Source organism: Coregonus clupeaformis, chromosome 12 (genome assembly GCF_020615455.1).
Source record: "Coregonus clupeaformis isolate EN_2021a chromosome 12, ASM2061545v1, whole genome shotgun sequence".
NCBI classification, from domain to species: domain Eukaryota; kingdom Metazoa; phylum Chordata; class Actinopteri; order Salmoniformes; family Salmonidae; genus Coregonus; species Coregonus clupeaformis.
This window is the reverse complement of record NC_059203.1, coordinates 4087550-4108539: the sequence shown is the minus strand read 5'-3', so window position 1 is coordinate 4108539 and position 20990 is coordinate 4087550. Positions and strand designations below refer to the sequence as shown.

Below are 20990 nucleotides of genomic sequence, written 5' to 3'. Positions count from 1 at the left end.
GAGGTGCAGACAGGGAGGGAGGGAGGTAGACAGGGAGGCAGGGAGGGAGGGAGGGAGGGAGGGAGGGAGGGAGGAGGGAGGGAGGGAGGGAGGGAGGGAGGGAGGGAGGGAGGAGGGAGGGAGGGAGGGAGGGAGGGAGGAGGGAGGGAGGGAGGGAGGGAGGGAGGGAGGGAGGGAGGGAGGGAGGGAGGGAGGGAGGGAGGGAAGGGGGAGACATAAAAAGAGGTAGAGGGGGAAACAGGTAGAGAGGTAGAGTGGTAGACAGGAAGAGAGGTAGAGGGGGAGACAGGAAGAGAGGTAGAGGGGGAGACAGGAAGAGAGGAGGGGGGAGACAGGAAGAGAGGTAGAGGGGGAGACAGGAAGAGAGGTAGAGGGGGAAACAGGTAGAGAGGTAGAGTGGTAGACAGGAAGAGAGGTAGAGGGGGAGACAGGAAGAGAGGTAGAGGGGGAGACAGGAAGAGAGGTAGAGGGGAGACAGAAAGAGAGGTAGAGGGGGAGACAGGAAGAGAGGTAGAGGGGAGACAGGAAGAGAGGTAGAGGGGGAGAAAGGAAGAGAGGTAGAGGGGGAGACAGGAAGAGAGGTAGAGGGGAGACAGGGAGAGAGGTAGAGGGGAGACAGGAAGAGAGGTAGAGGGGGAGACAGGGAGAGAGGTAGAGGGGGAGACAGGAAGAGAGGTAGAGGGGAGACAGGGAGAGAGGTAGAGGGGGAGACAGGAAGAGAGGTAGAGGGGAGACAGGAAGAGAGGTAGAGGGGGAGACAGGAAGAGAGGTAGAGGGGGAGACAGGAAGAGAGGTAGAGGGGAGACAGGGAGAGAGGTAGAGGGGGAGACAGGAAGAGAGGTAGAGGGGAGACAGGGAGAGAGGTAGAGGGGGAGACAGGAAGAGAGGTATTTAATGATTTCTTCCATCAGATAGATACGTTTTCACCTGTATTTATCATTAATCCAGTCCCTTTAAAGAACCCTCAGAGTCTGGAAAGCCCATCTGAATCTAGTCCCTTTAAAGAACCCTCAGAGTCTAGAAAGCCCATCTGAATCCAGTCCCTTTAAAGAACCCTCAGAGTCTAGAAAGCCCATCTGAATCCAGTCCCTTTAAAGAACCCTCAGAGTCTAGAAAGCCCATCTGAATCTAGTCCCTTTAAAGAACCCTCAGAGTCTAGAAAGCCCATCTGAATCCAGTCCCTTTAAAGAACCCTCAGAGTCTAGAAAGCCCATCTGAATCCAGTCCCTTTAAAGAACCCTCAGAGTCTAGAAAGCCCATCTGAATCTAGTCCCTTTAAAGAACCCTCAGAGTCTAGAAAGCTCATCTGAATCCAGTCCCTTTAAAGAACCCTCAGAGTCTAGAAAGCCCATCTGAATCCAGTCCCTTTAAAGAACCCTCAGAGTCTAGAAAGCCCATCTGAATCCAGTCCCTTTAAAGAACCCTCAGAGTCTGGAAAGCCCATCTGAATCCAGTCCCTTTAAAGAACCCTCAGAGTCTAGAAAGCCCATCTGAATCCAGTCACTTTAAAGAACCCTCAGAGTCTAGAAAGCCCATCTGAATCCAGTCCCTTTAAAGAACCCTCAGAGTCTAGAAAGCCCATCTGAATCCAGTCCCTTTAAAGAACCCTCAGAGTCTAGAAAGCCCATCTGAATCAGAGGAAAAATAGGTCTATATGGCTTCCATTCTCCCTCTACTGTATGTTAGCTCCAGACCTGTCCGTCCATGGTCCATATGGTATGTGTAGATTAGAACTGGTCAAGGCAGGGACAGACACAGATGGGGGAAAAGGGCCAGGAGAGCTCTCCTCTCTTCTCCCAAGGATTTCACCGCCTGCGTCCCAAATAGTACCGTATTCCCTTCATAGTGCTAGGGCTCTGGTCAAAAGTAATGAATAGGAATAGGGTGCCATACATAGGGAATAGGGTGCAATACATAGGGAATAGGGTGCAATGCATAGGGAATAGGGTGCAATACATAGGGAATAGGGTGCAATATATAGGGAATAGGGTGCAATACATAGGGAATAGGGTGCAATACATAGGGATTAGGGTGCATAGGGTGCCATACATAGGGAATAGGGTGCAATACATAGGGAATAGGGTGCAATACATAGGGAATAGGGTGCAATACATAGGGAATAGGGTGCAATACATAGGGAATAGGGTGCAATACATAGGGAATAGGGTGCAATACATAGGGAATAGGGTGCAATACATAGGGAATAGGGTGCAATACATAGGGAATAGGGTGCAATACATAGGGAATAGGGTGCAATACATAGGGAATAGGGTGCAATACATAGGGAATAGGGTGCCATACATAGGGAATAGGGTGCAATACATAGGGAATAGGGTGCCATACATAGGGAATAGGGTGCAATACATAGGGATTAGGGTGCATAGGGTGCCATACATAGGGAATAGGGTGCCATTTGAGACACAGACAGGCTTTAACAGTCCTTTACATATTTCAAAAGGAGCCAAAGAGGAGCTTTCTTTTGTCAATAGATGAGGAAGCAGTTTTTCCTCCTTCCCTGCTCTTCTTCAGATGATCTCCAGACAGACATGCCTCATCATAATAAAGATGTATTGACGATGACAGAATCAGTCAGTCCGCACTGTAGAAGCACAACAGAGATCTATTGAAATAAACGAGAAGCGTGTTGTGTCAGCTAAACATATACAGTACTTCAATGTAGAGAGAGTGCTTGAATTATGTTTTTGTTGTTTATTTACACGCTTGAAATGCATAATGGTGTTTCTTTACAGGCTTCAAAATGAATAAAAGTGTTTCTTTATACGCTTCAAAATGCATAATAGCAACACAATAATAGCTTCCACTGTCTGTAGCTTAAGCAGGGATAGAGAAGAATGATAGAGAGGAGAGGAGAGGAGAGGAGAGGAGAGGAGAGGAGAGGAGAGGAGAGGAGAGGAGAGGAGAGGAGAGGAGAGGAGAGGAGAGGAGAGGGAGAGGAGAGGAGAGGAGAGGAGAGGAGAGGAGAGGAGAGGAGAAAGGAGAGAGAGGAGAGGAGAGGAGAGAGAGGAGAGGAGAGGAGAGGAGAGGAGAGGAGAGAGAGGAGAGGAGAGAGAGAGGAGAGGAGAGGAGAGGAGAGGAGAGGAGAGGAGAGGGAGAGGAGAGGAGAGGAGAGGAGGGAGAGGGAGGGAGGGGAGAGGAGAGGAGAGGAGAGGAGAGGAGAGGGAGAGGAGAGGAGAGGAGAGGAGAGGAGAGGAGAGGAGAGGAGAGGAGAGGAGAGGAGAAAGAGAGGAGATGAGAGGAGAGGAGAGGAGAGGAGAGGAGAGGAGAGGAGAGGAGAGGAGAGGAGAGGAGAGGAGAGGAGAGGAGAGGAGAGGAGAGGAGAGGAGAGGAGAGGAGAAAGAGAGAGAAGAGGGTGGATGGGAGGTTCTATTATGTTGCAGGTAAAAAGCTCATCAGTCAAGGCAGTGCTACAGCTATTAAAAAGCACAGTCTGTTTAGAACGCCAAGCTACATATCCCATCCCTGAGGTGAACAGGAGAGGAAGACTAGAAACAGAGGAGTAGAAACAGAGCAGGAATAGTAGCATAAAGTCTTGCGAACAGATGCCGTAGCTTAATTTGATCATCCTGTTGCAGGAATTTTCCTGTATAGCGGGAAATGCTAACTTGTATTGTTTTCATGGTTTAAAAAGGCTTCTAAAGTTTGTAATTTCCATTTGATTTGCCCTAAGAATGTATCTATCCCTACAAAAATAATGCATTAATTATAATCCACATAAAATTCACATTTCCTGTTGCTGCAGGATAATTTTCCTGCTGTGAAAAACTGGGTCAGATTAAGATACAGCATCTGTAAAGACTTGCGTTAACTCCCCAAGCAATGCCTAGGAAGTCTTGAGGCATGCAGATTATATTTTTACATTTTAGTCATTTAGCAGACGCGCTTATCCAGAGCGACTTACATTTAGTGCATACATTATTATATTTTTTCCATTCTGGACCCCCGTGAGAATCGAACCCACAACCCTGGCATTGCAAACACCATGCTCTACCAACTGAGCTACATCCCTGCCGGCCATTCCCTCCCCTACCCTGGGCCAATTGTGCGCCGCCCCATGGGTCTCCCGGTCACGGCCGGCTACGACAGAGCCTGGATTTGAACCAGGATCTCTAGTGGCACAGCTAGCAATGCGATGCAGTGCCTTAGAACACCGCGCCACTCGGGAGACCTAGGTTCAAAACCAGTTCTTCACACTTCCACACTGAACATGTTTCAGAGAGGTGAAGGTATCCACCAGGAGATTGATCACCAGCATATAGAGCATATAGAAGTGTTTGTGACATGTTGTAATGTGTTATTTCCATTATATAATTGGGTTTTTTACTGGAAAATGCAGTATGTTTTACAGTGTGATTTTGCCATGTTATAATTGACCATGGGATTTGCCATGTGATAATTGACCATGGGATTTGCCATGTTTTAATTACCTGTGTGATTTCCCTAGGGTTTAGTTACCTCTCTTATATCCCAGCAGGAATGGAGTCCAATTCCCAGACCACTTCACAGGAGCTACTCATTCCTAATGATGTAAGAAACACTGCCACACAGACAGACACACAGACACACAGACACACAGACACACAGACACACAGACTACATCACAGGAGCTGCACATTCCAAATGATGTAAGTTTAGCTAGCAATACTTAGTTTGCTATGTAAGAAACATTGCCACATAACAGACCTGAACATATTATAATTCAGTCAGTCAGACACCTCTTTCCACTGCTGTTCTCTGATTCATTCCAATGTTGCCTCTAATCAAATGGGCAAAACTGGGCAAAACTGTTTGAGATGACATCATAATGACATCATCTCTCTCTCTTTCTCTTGCTCTCACTCACCTCTCTCTCTCTCTCTCTCTCTTTCTCTTGCTCTCACTCACCTCTCTCTCTCTCTCTCTCTCTCTCTCTCTCTCTCTCTCTCTCTCTCTCTCTCTCTCTCTCTCTCTCTCTCTCTCTCTCTCTCTCTCTCTCTCTCTCTCTCTCTCTCCCCCTCTCTCTCCCTCCCCCTCTCGCTCCCACCCCCTCTCTCTCTCTCTCTCTCTCTCTCTCTCCCTCTCTCTCTCCTGTCTGTCCATCAATAAGTCTCAGCGGAGCTCTATGAGTCTGAACTAAATCCAGTCATGATGTCTGACATGCTGAGAGGATCTGTGCTGTCACAACACAGCAGTAAATAAGGCAACCAGAGGGCTTTCAGCAAGAGCCCTCCCCAGCTCAGCCGTCACTACCTCAGCCTACCCCCTCCCCAGCTCAGCTGTCACTACCCCAGCTTACCCCCTCCCCAGCTCAGCCGTCACTACCCCAGCTTACCCCCTCCCCAGCTCAGCCGTCACTACCTCAGCCTACCCCAGCTCAGCCGTCACTACCTCAGCCTACCCCCTCCCCAGCTCAGCTGTCACTACCTCAGCCTACCCCAGCCCCTCCCCAGCTCAGCCGTCACTACCCCAGCCTACCCCCTCCCCAGCTCAGCCGTCACTACCCCAGCCTACCCCAGCCCCTCCCCAGCTCAGCCGTCACTACCCCAGCCCCTCCCAGCTCAGCCGTCACTACCCCAGCCTACCCCCTCCCCAGCTCAGCCGTCACTACCTCAGCCTACCCCAGCCCCTCCCCAGCTCAGCCGTCACTACCTCAGCCTACCCCAGCCCCTCCCCAGCTCAGCCATCACCACCCCAGCCTACCCCAGCTCAGCCGTCACTACCTCAGCCTACCCCCTCGCCAGCTCAGCTGTCACTACCTCAGCCTACCCCAGCCCCACCCCAGCTCAGCCGTCACTACCCGGCTTACCCCTCCCCCAGCTCAGCCGTCACTACCTCAGCCTACCCCAGCCCCTCCCCAGCTCAGCCGTCACTACCCCAGCTTACCCCCTCCCCAGCTCAGCTGTCACTACCTCAGCCTACCCCCTCCCCAGCTCAGCCGTCACTACCTCAGCCTACCCCAGCCCTACCCCAGCTCAGCCGTCACTACCCCAGCTTACCCCCTCCCCAGCTCAGCTGTCACTATCTCAGCCTACCCCCTCCCCAGCTCAGCCGTCACTACCTCAGCCTACCCCAGCCCCTCCCCAGCTCAGCTGTCACTACCTCAGCCTACCCCCTCCCCAGCTCAGCTGTCACTACCTCAGCCTACCCCAGCCCCTCCCCAGCTCAGCTGTCACTACCCCAGCTTACCCCCTACCCAGCTCAGCTGTCACTACCTCAGCCTACCCCAGCCCCACCCCAGCTCAGCCGTCACTACCTCAGCTTACCCCCTACCCAGCTCAGCTGTCACTACCTCAGCCTACCCCAGCCCCACCCCAGCTCAGCCGTCACTACCCCAGCTTACCCCCTACCCAGCTCAGCTGTCACTACCTCAGCCTACCCCAGCCCCACCCCAGCTCAGCCGTCACTACCCCAGCTTACCCCCTCCCCAGCTCAGCCGTCACTACCTCAGCCTATCCCAGGCCCTCCACAGCCCAGCACACTCCACGGCCCAGTTAATATACAGTGGGGGAAAAAAAGTATTTAGTCAGCCACCAATTGTGCAAGTTCTCCCACTTAAAAAGATGAGAGAGGCCTGTAATTTTCATCATAGGTACACGTCAACTATGACAGACAAAATGAGGAAAAAAAATCCAGAAAATCACATTGTAGGATTTTTATTGAATTTATTTGCAAATTATGGTGGAAAATAAGTATTTGGTCAAAAGCAAAAGTTTCTCAATACTTTGTTATATACCCTTTGTTGGCAATGACACAGGTCAAACGTTTTCTGTAAGTCTTCACAAGGTTTTCACACACTGTTGCTGGTGTTTTGGCCCATTCCTCCATGCAGATCTCCTATAGAGCAGTGATGTTTTGGGGCTGTTGCTGGGCAACACAGACTTTCAACTCCCTCCAAAGATTTTCTATGGGGTTGAGATCTGGAGACTGGCTAGGCCACTCCAGGACCTTGAAATGCTTCTTACGAAGCCACTCCTTCGTTGCCCGGCGGTGTGTTTGGGATCATTGTCATGCTGAAAGACCCAGCCACGTTTCATCTTCAATGCCCTTGCTGATGGAAGGAGGTTTTCACTCAAAATCTCACGATACATGGCCCCATTCATTCTTTCCTTTACACGGATCAGTCGTCCTGGTCCCTTTGCAGAAAAACAGCCCCAAAGCATGATGTTTCCACCCCCATGCTTCACAGTAGGTATGGTGTTCTTTGGATGCAACTCAGCATTCTTTGTCCTCCAAACACGACGAGTTGAGTTTTTACCAAAAAGTTCTATTTTGGTTTCATCTGACCATATGACATTCTCCCAATCCTCTTCTGGATCATTCAAATGCACTCTAGCAAACTTCAGACGGGCTTGGACATGTACTGGCTTAAGCAGGGGGACACGTCTCGCACTGCAGGATTTGAGTCCCTGGCGGCGTAGTGTGTTACTGATGTTAGGCTTTGTTACTTTGGTCCCAGCTCTCTGCAGGTCATTCACTAGGTCCCCCTGTGTGGTTCTGGGATTTTTGCTCACCGTTCTTGTGATCATTTTGACCCCACGGGGTGAGATCTTGCGTGGAGCCCCAGATCGAGGGAGATTATCAGTGGTCTTGTATGTCTTCCATTTCCTAATAATTGCTCCCACAGTTGATTTCTTCAAACCAAGCTGCTTACCTATTGCAGATTCAGTCTTCCCAGCCTGGTGCAGGTCTACAATTTTGTTTCTTGTGTCCTTTGACAGCTCTTTGGTCTTGGCCATAGTGGAGTTTGGAGTGTGACTGTTTGAGGTTGTGGACAGGTGTCTTTTATACTGATAACAAGTTCAAACAGGTGCCATTAATACAGGTAACGAGTGGAGGACAGAGGAGCCTCTTAAAGAAGAAGTTACAGGTCTGTGAGAGCCAGAAATCTTGCTTGTTTGTAGGTGACCAAATACTTATTTTCCACCATAATTTGCAAATAAATTCATTAAAAATCCTACAATGTGATTTTCTGGATTTTTTATATTTTTTATTTGTCTGTCATAGTTGACGTGTACCTATGATGAAAATTACAGGCCTCTCTCATCTTTTTAAGTGGGAGAACTTGCACAATTGGTGGCTGACTAAATACTTGTTTTCCCCACTGTATGGGCTGTGTTTGAAAACGTTACAAGCTATCAAGTCCTTGCTTCCCAAATTCCTCTCAAAACTCATTGGAGGAGGAAGTCAGAGGGAGGGACATTGGATCCCTTTCTCCAATGAGCTTTGATAGGAACTGAGGAAACAGCGACAGAGGAAGCAAGGACTTGATGGATGGTAACGTTTTCAGACACGGCCATTGTGTGGCATTCCATCATTATGTTTCTGTGGTCTTCCATTACAGAAGGCCTGCATTAAAGATTCAACGTTCTAACATGCGTCAAAACCCTGATTGATAAAGTTGTCAATCCTGTTAGATAAGGTCACAACTCAATTTCTTCTCTTACGCCCCCACCCACTCTCTCTCTCTCTCTCTCTCTCTCTCTCTCTCTCTCTCTGAGAGAGGATAGGAGAGAGAGAGGGGGTAGAGAGAGACTGGAGAGAGAGGAGAGAGCGAGAGAGAGCGGGAGAGAGCGAGGGGGTAGAGAGAGAGTGTGGAGAGAGAGGGGGTAGAGAGAGAGCGAGAGAGAGGGGGTAGAGAGAGAGCAGGAGAGAGAGAGGGGGTAGAGAGAGGAGAGAGAGAGGGGTAGAGAGAGAGCGGGAGAGAGAGAGAGAGAGAGGGGGAGAGAGAGAGAGAGAGAGGGGGTAGAGAGAGAGCAGGAGAGAGAGGGAGAGAGAGAGAGAGAGAGAGAGAGAGAGAGAGAGAGAGAGAGAGAGAGAGAGAGAGAGAGAGAGAGAGAGAGAGAGAGAGAGAGAGAGAGAGAGAGAGAGAGAGAGAGAGAGAGAGAGAGAGAGAGAGACAGAGAGAGAGAGAGAGAGAGAGAGAGAGAGAGAGAGAGAGAGAGAGAGAGAGAGAGAGAGAGAGAGAGAGAGAGAGAGAGAGAGAGAGAGAGAGAGAGAGAGAGAGAGAGAGAGAGAGAGAGAGAGAGAGAGAGAGAGAGCGAGAGAGAGAGAGAGAGAGAGAGAGAGAGAGAGAGAGAGAGAGAGAGAGAGAGAGAGAGAGAGAGAGAGAGAGAGAGAGAGAGAGAGAGAGAGAGAGAGAGAGAGAGAGAGAGAGAGAGAGAGAGAGAGAGAGAGAGAGAGAGAGAGAGACAGAGAGAGAGAGAGAGAGAGACAGAGAGAGAGAGAGAGAGAGAGAGAGAGAGAGAGAGAGAGAGAGAGAGAGAGAGAGAGAGAGAGAGAGAGAGAGAGAGAGAGAGAGAGAGAGAGAGACTGGAGCACAGAAACACAACAGCAGCCACAGAGAGGCACTAAGCCTCGGCCTGGAGGGGCTCTATCTGGGTGGGGGAGTGTGTGTGTGTGTGTGTGTGTGTGTGTGTATGCACACGTGTGCTTGTACTTGCGTGCATGCATGCGTGTGTGTCCAGGGTGGGCTGTGACGTCCTCCAGCTCACCAGTTCCACATAACAAGCTTTTTTTCACATTACAGCTGCAGCAGGGAATCCACCCAAAAATAGCCCTGTTTCCACTGTTTCCACATCCTTCTAACACTGTGCAGATTTCTGGAGCTACTTAACTACAGTCCTGTGTTGTGTGTCAGACAGCCAGAGAGATGGGAGGCTGGCTTGGTGTAGGTACACCCCATGTGCTGTGTGTCAAACAGAGTGGTTCAGACCTGGCACTCATCTGTGGGCACTTAGCTTAGTGCCCCAAATAATCAGCAAGCCATTAATAGACTGTAGTGGGGAAGGCGGAGGAAGGGAGGGGTGAAGGGGAGCGAAAGAAAGAGGGAAGGGGTAACAGTTCAGTTCAGGCACTGGGTGAGCAGGTGACTGGTGAGAAAGAGAATGTTTGTGATAGTAGACAGAGAGAGAGAGAGAGAGAGAGAGAGAGAGAGAGAGAGAGAGAGAGAGAGAGAGGGGACAGGAGAGCAGAGGAGTGAGGGGGGAACAAAACGGGTTCATGGTCTATCCATCAGACAGCATGCCTAGCTGCCAACACGTCCATGTTGGTGTCGCGTCATCACTGTCCAGGCCTCAGACATGACAGGGGCAATGTCCCAAATGGCGCCCTATTCCTTATAAAGTGCACTACTTTTGACCAGAGCCCTATGGGCAGACAGGGAGACACAGGACTCTCTCTGGATCAGTGGCCTGACTCCTGACATTAGGGCCCCTCCATCATCTGGCTCCTGCCATTAGGGCCCCTCCATCATCTAGGTTCTGACATTAGGGCCCCTCCATCACCTGAATCCTGACATTAGGGCCCCTCCATCATCTAGGTCCTGACATTAGGGCCCCTCCATCACCTGAATCCTGACATTAGGGCCCCTCCATCAAGTGCCTCAGCCCTGACACTGGATGGGGTTATCCTCAGGTCAGGGTTCCAAAAAATGTTTTTGTCATTTCAAATACTGTATGTGGCCTTTACAGCCTGGCTAAATGGAACCAATAGAATAGTTGCAAACCTCACGTACCGGCACACTGGACACAGATGTCAATTCAACATCTAGTCCACGTTGGTTCAACATAATTTCATTGAGATGACGTGGAAACAACGTTAATTCAACCAGTGTGTGCCCAGTGGTTTGTAGCTGCACTAGATCAAAAAGCTAAAAGTATTTGAAATATTTTCAAGTAGTATTTGAACCCAGGTATGATCCTGATCTCTGACATTGGGTTTGGCTGTCCGTGACGGATACATTATCCCTTATCCATTATCCATTATATCTTATCTCTTATACATTATCATTGATTCATTATCAATTATCTCTTATCCCTTATACATTATCTGTTGTCCATTATCCCTTATTCATTACCCCTTATCCATTACAAAGAGAAAGTGACAGAGGCATAAATATCATACCCACAAAAAAAATGCTAACCTCCCCTGTTATTGTAATAGTGAGAGGTTAGCATGTCTTGGGGGTATGATATTCGTGAGTCTGTAACTTTCCCATTCATCATTATTCACGGTTAATTCAGGATTATCCGTAACCATGGTAGCATCCACATTAATGTAGAAGTGTTTAGAAACATATTATATTCTTATTTACAATATAAGTGAGTCCAAAATGACACAATACATTATTTACCATTCATGTCTATTGGGCACAAAATAATCTGAAACACAACCAAAACAAACAGCAAATGCATCCAACTAGTTTGTCTAAAGTCACAAGCTTGGTGTAGTCATTGCGTGCTAGGAATATGGGACCAAATACTAAACTTTTGACTACTTTAATACACATGTAAGTGAATTTGTCCCAATACTTTTGGTCCCCTAAAATGGGGGGTCTATGTACAAAAAGTGCTGTACTTTGTAAACAGTTTCACCCGATATGGATGAAAATACTTTAACCTCATAGTCATTGTATCATTTCAAATCCAAAGTGCTGGAGTACAGAGCCAAAACAACCCAAAATGTGTCACTGTCCCAATACTTTTGGAGCTCACAGGAATAAAGTGACCGATTATAAACAGTAGCAGCAGTGTATGTGATGAGTCAAAAAAAGTGAGTGCAAAACAATTCAGATAGTCCGGGTAGCTATACTATACAGTTGAAGTCGGAAGTTTACATACACCTTAGCCAAATACATTTAAGCTCATTTTTTCACAAGTTAATCCTAGTAAGAATTCCCTGCCAGTTAGGATCACCACTTTATTTTAATAATGTGAAATGTCAGAATAATAGTAGAGAGAATGATTTATTTAACCTTTTATTTCTTTCATCACATTCCCAGTGGGTCAGAAGTTTACATACACTCCATTAGTATTTGGTAGCATTGCCTTTAAATTGTTTAACTTGGGTCAAACGTTTCGGGTAGCCTTCCACAAGCTTCCCACAATAAGTTGGGTGAATTTTGGCCCATTCCTCCTGACAGAGCTGGTGTAACTGAGTCAGGTTTGTAGGCCTCCTTGCTCGCACACGCTTTTTCAGTTCTATAGGATTGAGGTCAGGGCTTTGTGATGGCCACTCCAATACCTTGACCTTGTTGTCCTTAAGCCATTTTGCCACAACTTTGGAAGTCTGCTTGGGGTCATTGTCCATTTGGAAGATCCATTTGCGACAAAGCTTTAACTTCCTGACTGATGTCTTGAGATGTTGCTTCAATATATCCACATAATTTTCCTTCCTCATGATGCCATCTATTTTGTGAAGTGCACCAGTCCCTCCTGCAGCAAAGCACCCCCACAGCATGATGCTGCCACCCCCGTGCTTCACGGTTGGGATGGTGTTCTTTGGCTTGCAAGCGTTGACCTTTTTCCTCCAAACATAACGATGGTCATTATGGCCAAACAGTTCTATTTTTGTTTCATCAGACCAGAGGACATTTCTCCAAAAAGTACAATCTTTATCCCCATGTGCAATTGCAAACTGTAGTCTGGCTTTCTTATGGCGGTTTTGGAGCAGTGGCTTCTTCCTTGCAGAGCGGCCTTTCAGGTTATGTCGATATAGGACTAGTTTTACTGTGGATATAAATACTTTTGTACCTGTTTCCTCCAGCATCTTCACAAGGTCCTTTGCTGTTGTTCTGGGATTGATTTGCACTTTTCGCATTAAAGTAGGTTCATCTCTAGGAGACAGAACACGTCTCCTTCCTGAGCGGTATGACGGCTGCGCGGTCCCATCGTGTTTATACTTGCATACTATTGTTTGTACAGATGAACGTGGTACCTTCAGGCGTTTGGAAATTGCTCCCAAGGATGAACCAGACTTGTGGAGGTCTACAATGTTTTTTTCTGAGGTCTTGGCTGATTTCTTTTGATTTTCCCATGATGTCAAGCAAAGAGCCACTGAGTTTGAAGGTAGGCCTTGAAATACATTCACAGGTACCCCTCCAATTGACTCAAATTATGTCAATTAGCCTATCAGAAGCTTCTAAAGCCATGACATAATTTTCTTGAATTTTCCAAGCTGTTTAAAGGCACAGTCAACTTAGTGTATGTAAACGTCTGACCCACAGTGAATTATAAGTGAAACAAATCTGTCTGTGTCATGCACAAAGTAGATTTCCTAACCGACTTGCCAAGATTATAGTTTGTTAACAAGAAATTTGTGGAGTGGTTGAAAAATGAGTTTTAATGACTCCAACCTAAGTTATGAAAACTTCCGACTTCAACTGTATATACAGAAGTATGTGGACACACCTTCAAATTATTTCAACAAAACCCGTTGAAGACAGATATATGAAATCAAGCACACAGCCATTCAATCACCATAGACAAACATTGGCAGTAGAATGGCCATAATGAAGAGCTCAGTGACTTTCAACATGGCACCATTATAAGATGCCACCTTTCCAACAACTCAGTTTGTCAAATTTCTGCCCTGCTAGAGCTGCCCCGGTCAACTGTAAGTGCTGTTATTGTGATGTGGAAAAGTGTAGGAGCAACAACAGCTCAGCCGCGAAGTTGTAGGCCACACAAGCTCACAGAACAGGACCGACGAGTGCTGAAGCGCACAGCACGTAAAAATTGTGAATTTGTCCCAATAGTGCCTCTGGAAGCAACGTCAGCACAATAACTGTTTGTCGGGAGCTTCATGAAATCTAAGATCACCATGTGCAATGCCAAGTGTCGGCGGGAGTGGTGTAAAGCTCGCCGCCATTGGACTCTGGAGCAGTGGAAACGCGTTCTCTGGAGTGATGAATCACACTTCACCATCTGGCAGTCCGACGGACAAATCTGGGTTTGGCGGATGCCAGAAAAACGCTACCTGCCCCAATGCATAGTGCCAACTGCAAAGTTTGGTGGAGGAGGAATAATGGTCTGGGGATGTTTTTCATGGTTCGGGCTAGGCCCCTTAGTTCTAGTCAAGGGAAATCTTAACGCTACAGCATACAATTACATTCTAGACGATTCTATGCTTCCAACTTTGTGGCAACAGTTTGGGGAAGGCCCTTTCCTGTTTCAGCATGACAATGCTCCCATGCACAAAGTGATGTTCATAACAGAAATGGTTTGTCGATATCGGTGTGGAAGAACTTGACTGGCCTACACAGAGCCCTGACCTCAAACCCGTCAAACACCTTTGGGATGAATTGGAACGCTGACTGCGAGCCAGGCATAATCGCCCAACATCAGTGCCCGACCTCACTAATGCTCTTGTGGCTGAATGGAAGCAAGTCACCGCAGCAATATTCCAACATCTAGTGGATCGCCTTCCCGGAAGAGTGGAGGCTGTTATAGCAGCGAAAGGGGGACCAACTCCATATTAATGCCCATGATTTTGGAATGAGATGTTCAATAAGCAGGTGTCCACATACTTTTGGTCATGTAGTTTATTTGGTCAACTTACTAACTATTTAGCAGTCACTACTAGTCACATTCTATCGTTCATTTTGTCATCTCTGCCAGTTGTTTCCTATTGTGTTTCCAGTAACCACTAAACAGAGGCACTAGCTCGTGTCCAGAAGGCAATACACTTGTGAAGTTACCTTGGTGAGAAATCAATAGTCACTTAGCCTCAGGGATCTAGGCTAGGGATATATGAGCTATAGCAGTTAGAGTCTAGCTGGATGCAGTGCACAGATTGACTACCGGTAGTGTTTGTAAGGGATTGGAATTGACCCCTGATTTGTGAGGTTATTGGCTTTTCTACTGGTAGATATGTTAGGCTCTGAGACACAAATGATGAGGTTAGAGCGAGTGCATGTTTGTTTTTTTTCAAGACAATGTTAACCATGATACACAAACCTTTACATTTATATTTAATGTATCCTTTATCCTGGGATGTCACATTGAGCTTCACGTCTCTTTTTTATTAAGTGAGCCCTGGACGTTTAGTATTATCAACACTAAATTCCTTCTTTGTGGTTATTGTGATAGCGATGTGATCTGATTCCCATGGTCTCCTTCACGTCCCTCCTTTAGCTCATCGGCTCCATCATCGGGCGTCAGGGCACCAAGATTACCCTCACACACCCTCACACACCCTCACACACCCTCACACACCCTCACACACCCTCACACACCCTCACACACAATCGTCCTAACGGTCCCCTCTTTCTAACCCCCAGCTCATCGGCTCCATCATCGGGCGCCAGGGCACCAAGATCAATGAGATCCGCCAGGTGTCAGGGGCTCAGATAAAGATTGGTAGCCAGCTGGACAGCACCAGCGAGAGGCACGTCACCATCACAGGGACCCCCATCTCTATCAATCTTGCCCAATACCTCATCACCTCCTGGTAAGAGAAAGCTCTGGTCCTTTGTAGCTCAGTTGGTAGAGCTTCTAACAACAGGGTAGTGGGTTCGTAAAATATATGCACTCATGACTGTAAGTCATTTTGGATAAACGTGTCTATTTATTATTATATATTATAACTCTGGCACCACTCAGGGTTTCCTGGGCCGTGTTCAGTAGGCACAAAAAACAGAAGAAAATGTTTCCAATATGTTTTGCAACGGAAAATGAAAATAGGCCTTTCCTATTGGACAAGTCCAGGTAGTCCCTCCTTGTTTCAGCACATTTTATTTGGTTCGGTGCCTAATGAACATGACCCTGGTCAGGCCCTACTCATGATACAAGGGGACATTTCACTGCTTCAAATCCAACAACAAAAATTGTCACATGCGCCGAATACAACAGGTGTAGACCTTACAGTGAAATGCTTACTTACAAGCCCTTAACAAACAATGCAGTTTTAAGAAAGAAAGGTGTTAAGTAAAAAATAGATAACTAAAAAATAACAGTAGCGAGGCAATATACAGGGGGTACCGGTACAGAGTCAATGTGAAATAACAGTAGGGAGGCTATATACAGGGGGTACCGGTACAGAGTCAATGTGAAATAACAGTAGGGAGGCTATATACAGGGGGTACCGGTACAGAGTCAATGTGAAATAACAGTAGGGAGGCTATATACAGGGGGTACCGGTACAGAGTCAATGTGAAATAACAGTAGGGAGGCTATATACAGGGGGTACCGATACAGAGTCAATGTGAAATAACAGTAGGGAGGCTATATACAGGGGGTACCGGTACAGAGTCAATGTGAAATAACAGTAGGGAGGCTATATACAGGGGGTACCGGTACAGAGTCAATGTGAAATAACAGTAGGGAGGCTATATACAGGGGGTACCGATACAGAGTCAATGTGCGGGGGCACAGGTTAGTCGAGGTAATTGAGGTAATATGTACATGTAGTGACTATGCATAAATAATAAACAGAGTAGCAGCAGCGTAAAAGAGGGGAGAGGGGACAATGTAAATAGTCCGGGTAGCCATTTGATTAGCTGTTCAGGAGTCTTATGGCTTGGGAGTAGAAGCTGTTAAGAAGCCTTTTGGACCTAGACTTGGCGCTCCGGTACCACTTGCTGTCCAGTAGCAGAGAGAACAGTCTATGACTAGGGTGTCTGGAGTCTTTGACAATTTTTAGGGCCTTTCTCTGACACCGCCTGGTATAGAGGTAATGGATGGCAGGGAGCACGGCCCCAGTGATGTACTGGGCCGTACGCACTACCCTCTGTAGTGCCTTGCGGTCGGAGGCAGAGCAGTTGTCTTACCAGGCAGTGATGCAACCAGTCACAATGCTCTCGATGGTGCAGCTGTATAACTCTTTGAGGATCTGAGGACCCATGCAAAATATTTTCTGTCTCCTGAGGGGGAATAGGCTTTTTCGTGCCCTGTTCACGACTGTCCTGGTGTGTTTGGACCATGATAGTTTAATAATATGCCATTTAGCAGACGCTTTTATCCAAAGCGACATACAGTCATGCGTGCATACATTTTTGTGTATGGGTGGTCCCGGGGATTGAACCCACTACCCTGGTGTTACAAGCGCCATGCTCTACCAGCTGAGCTACAGAGGATGATGTGGACACCAAGGAACTTGAAGCTCTCAACCTGCTCCACTACTCGGTCCTCTTTTTCCTGTGGTTTACAATAATCTCCTTTGTCTTGATCACGTAGAGGGAGAGGTTGTTATCCTGGCACCACACGGCCAGGTCTCTGACCTCCTCCCTATAGGCTGTCTCATCGTTGTCGGGGGGATTGGTGCTTCATGACAGTCTTAACTTTTATCTAACTCCACAGATTACAGATTTGTTTAATCTTTTTTTAACGTAACGTTGCCCATTCATTTCAACAGCTCGTACTATAAGAAAACTAGCAACACATTTGAAGTATGTACTAAAACTGTCAAGTATGACAATAATGCGTTAACACACTGATTAAATCAACTCTTTTATCTTGTTATGATTATTCATGTTGTGTGACTTCTCTCAGAGGTCCTCTCCCCTCCAATCAGCAGAGATGTCAGACTAGATCGTTCACTCACTCTGTCTGTTACCAAGTGTTGAAAAGGCAGTTGAAAAGTGCAGAATTTTGAACATACCCCATTTCTACAAAGAACAAAGATTTGACTGTAGGGCCAGTTGGTCATTCCAAGCTATCATTGATTCTACCCTAAAAAACACATACTGTAGTCATGCTGCATTAGACATGATACACTGTATATTAGACTGTATTACACGGTGCTTACACATTGTATTCACACAGACAATTCAAATGCAATATGCGCAGTGGTCTAAGGCACTGCATCGCAATGCTAGCTGTGCCACTAGAGATCCTGGTTTGAATCCAGGCTCTGTCGTAGCCGGCATCGACCGGGAGACCCATGGGGCGGCGCACAATTGGCCCAGCAATATCCAGGGTAGTGGAGGGAATGGCCGGCAGGGATGTAGCTCAGTTGGTAGAGCATGGTGTTTGCAACGGCAGGATTGTGGGTTCGATTCCCACGGGGGGCCAGTATGAAAAATTATATAAAAATAATGTATGCACTCACTAACTGTACGTTGCTCTGGATAAGAGCGTCTGCTAAAATGTAATATTTATTTACATATTGACAAATGCAATATGTATCTTTGATCCTTTACAGAATAAGGAAAATCCTAATGAACTTTGAACTTATTTGTGTTTCCCTTACCCAAGCCCCTACCCAAGCCATCACCCTGACTTATAGCACCCGCTCCCCCCATGAGAGTCAAAAAGATCCCCCCTCAAATAATCTGTTGCAACCTCCAGCAAAACACACCTCTTTTATGATTTGGAATTTTTATCTCCTTTTTGATTTTATTTATTTAATTTCACTCAATTTCTTTCTTTAACATGTCTTTTATTTATTTAACATTCTAACCCTTTTCCATCCGTTACTTCCTACTCCCTCCTCCCTCCTTCCCTCCCTACACCTCCAATCCCCCCTCTTCCTCTTCCTCCTCCTCCTCCTCCTCCTCTTCCTCCTCCTCCTCCTCCTCCTCCTCCTCCTCCTATCCCCCCTGTGCAGTTTAGAGACCGCCAAATCCACCGCCCAGTCTTCCTCCATGTCGACCCCTGCTGACCTCACCATGACCTACACCCAACCGCCCTCCCCAGCCCAGTCTTCAGCCGTGGCTGCTGCCACCCTGGCTGCCATGGGCTGCCCTGGCATGTCCCACTCCCACCCCCACGCTGCAGTCCCCATGATGGGCACCCACCCCTATGGGGCCCTCCCCCTCTCCAGCCTCCTTGGAATGCAATCCATGAAATCCATCCAATCTGTACCCTTCCTGGCTTTATCCAACCCTGCCGCCAATGCAGCCGCCGCCGCTGGAGCCCAGGCCCAGGCCCAGATCTCCTACACGGCAAAGATCTCCTCAGCCAACGGGATCGGGAAGAAACCGGATAGACAGAAGTTTGCGCCGTACTGATGACGTCCGTCTCCATCCCTCCATCCATCACTCCATCCTTCTCTCCAGCTCTCACCTCCGTCCCTGAGACAAGAAAGAAAGGGGGAAGAATGGAGGGAAGGATTGTTCTTTTTCTTCTATTCCTCCTCTCTCTTCTCGCCTGATGATGTAGTTGTGTAGTACATTTTAGAGACTATCCATCCATTTTGTTTTGTAGCTTCTTTAGCCCTTATCTACAATACACTAGGAGGAACTCTGGATTGGCTTGTATAGATAGCTATATTTATGTTGTCAGGCCGAGGAAGCCTATCAAGCCATAGGCTGCTTTTCAAATGGCACCATTTTTTCCCTTTATAGTGCACTTCTGTTGACCAGAGCTCATGGGGCTCTAGGGTTCTAGGGCTCTGGTCAAAAGTAGTGCACTATAAAGGGAAAAGGGTGCCATTTGGGATGCATCCGTAGACTATTCTTAACTTAACTCTTCTCACCGTCCTTTTCTTCTACAGTACTGCTTTTATTTATTATTGACTTATAATGAAATATTCCCACAATGAGTTTATACATTTAAACACTGGTGACTGATGCTCGACTGTATGTTCCTGAATCAGCTTTTATACAATGATGTGTGTTCCTTCCTTTATACAACTCTCAGTTTTTTTTTTTTATGACAAAATATGTTTGTTTTTTTGTCACATTTTAGTTGAAATGTGTTGTTTAATTTATTTAATTTATTATGACAAGTATTACTTTTACAATAAAATGTTTGTTTTTTGGGGGGTAAATGGCTCCAGGTACTACTACTAAGACAACTAATACTTTTCTTCCTTCCTGTCCTGAGTTTTGACTAAATAAGTTATTTCCTCCTCTCTCACCACAGAAGTGGTATCTCCTACTAAAGCAAGGTTTTTAGCAACATTATGTTTTTGTTGAATAGAGAAAAAGTGTTTTTCCACATCTGATATGTCAATTTAAAGAATATTTTAACACGCTAGAAGCAGGGTACATGGATTTAAACAGCTAAACCCCTCTTAGAATGAGGGATGAGGGGTGAGGGATGAGGGGTGAGGGATGAGGGGTGAGGGATGAGGATGAGGGGTGAGGGGTGAGGGATGAGGGGTGAGGGGTGAGGGATGAGGGGTGAGGGATGAGGGGTGAGGGATGAGGGGTGAGGGGTGAGAGATGAGGGGTGAGGGATGAGGGGTGAGGGATGAGGGGTGAGGGGTGAGTGATGAGGGGTGAGGGATGAGGGGTGAGGGATGAGGGGTGAGAGGTGAGGGATGAGGGATGAGGGGTGAGAGATGAGGGATGAGGGATGAGGGGTGAATGATGAGGGGTGAGGGATGAGGATGAAGGATGAGGGATGAGGGATGAGGGATGAAGGATGAGGGGTGAGGGATGAAGGATGAGGGGTGAAGGATGAGGGGTGAGGGATGAGGGGTGAGGGATGAGGGGTGAGGGATGAGGGGTGAGGGATGAGGGGTGAGGGATGAGGGGTGAGGGGTGAGGGATGAGGGGTGAGGGGTGAGGGATGAGGGGTGAGGGGTGAAGGGTGAGGGATGAGGGGTGAGGGGTGAGGGATGAAGGGTGAGGGATGAGGGATGAAGGGTGAGGGGTGAAGGATGAGGGGTGAGGGATGAAGATGTTTTTCTCACCATGGCTGTCAAACTAATGTCCCACTTAGTAGCTATTCTTGACTAATTCTGCATGTTAGATCGGCCACACACACACAAGCGCACACACACACACTGGAACACACACACACTGGAACACACACTGAAACACACACACACACACACACACACACACACAGGTTAAAACACACACTGGGCTGGGTCTTTGTGTTGACAGATTCTATAGACCTAAATAACCACAAGCAGTGTGAAAGACAAGCAATACTGAAGTGAAAGAATATAACTTCTGTAGCCTGTAGATCAATAGAGACAGACAGGACATCATATATAATACTACTTCCACTGTAACTCATTCATAATAACTCTATCTCACTGGGGTGTTCTTGCATTGAGACGTTTTGTGTTGGTTTTTATAAATATGCCGTAAATATGAACTCACTTATTTTTATAAAACCCAGACGATGTAAGATGTAGGGAATTTGCTGTGTTCACTTACTAGTAAATCACTCACTCATAGTGCGTCCCAAATGGCACCCTATTCTCTTTATAGTGCACTACTTTTCACCACACTCACTACAAATGTAGTGCACTGTAGAGGGAATCGGGTGCCTTTTGGAACGCGGACATCCACTGAACGTTGTTGTCAAAACCTCCAT

General features: G+C 47.2%; 1 protein-coding gene across 4 annotated transcripts in view; it reads left to right on the top strand.

The window, feature by feature from the left end:
• LOC121577918 (poly(rC)-binding protein 3-like) overlaps positions 1-19474 on the top strand; it is a 164656-nt gene extending 145182 nt beyond the window's left edge. Inside the window, exons 12-14 of one of the 4 annotated variants that reach the window (XM_041891906.2) lie at positions 4493-4545; positions 15056-15225; positions 18322-19474. In XM_041891906.2, coding sequence (XP_041747840.1) covers positions 4493-4545; positions 15056-15225; positions 18322-18724 — 626 coding nt within the window. In that variant the 3' untranslated portion in view covers positions 18725-19474. Of the gene's footprint in view, positions 1-4462; positions 4546-15055; positions 15226-17969; positions 18226-18321 lie in introns of those variants that run through there. The other 3 variants (XM_041891904.2, XM_041891903.2, XM_045223667.1) reach the window with 3 other exon arrangements.
• Positions 19475-20990: the final 1516 nt, after the last annotated feature.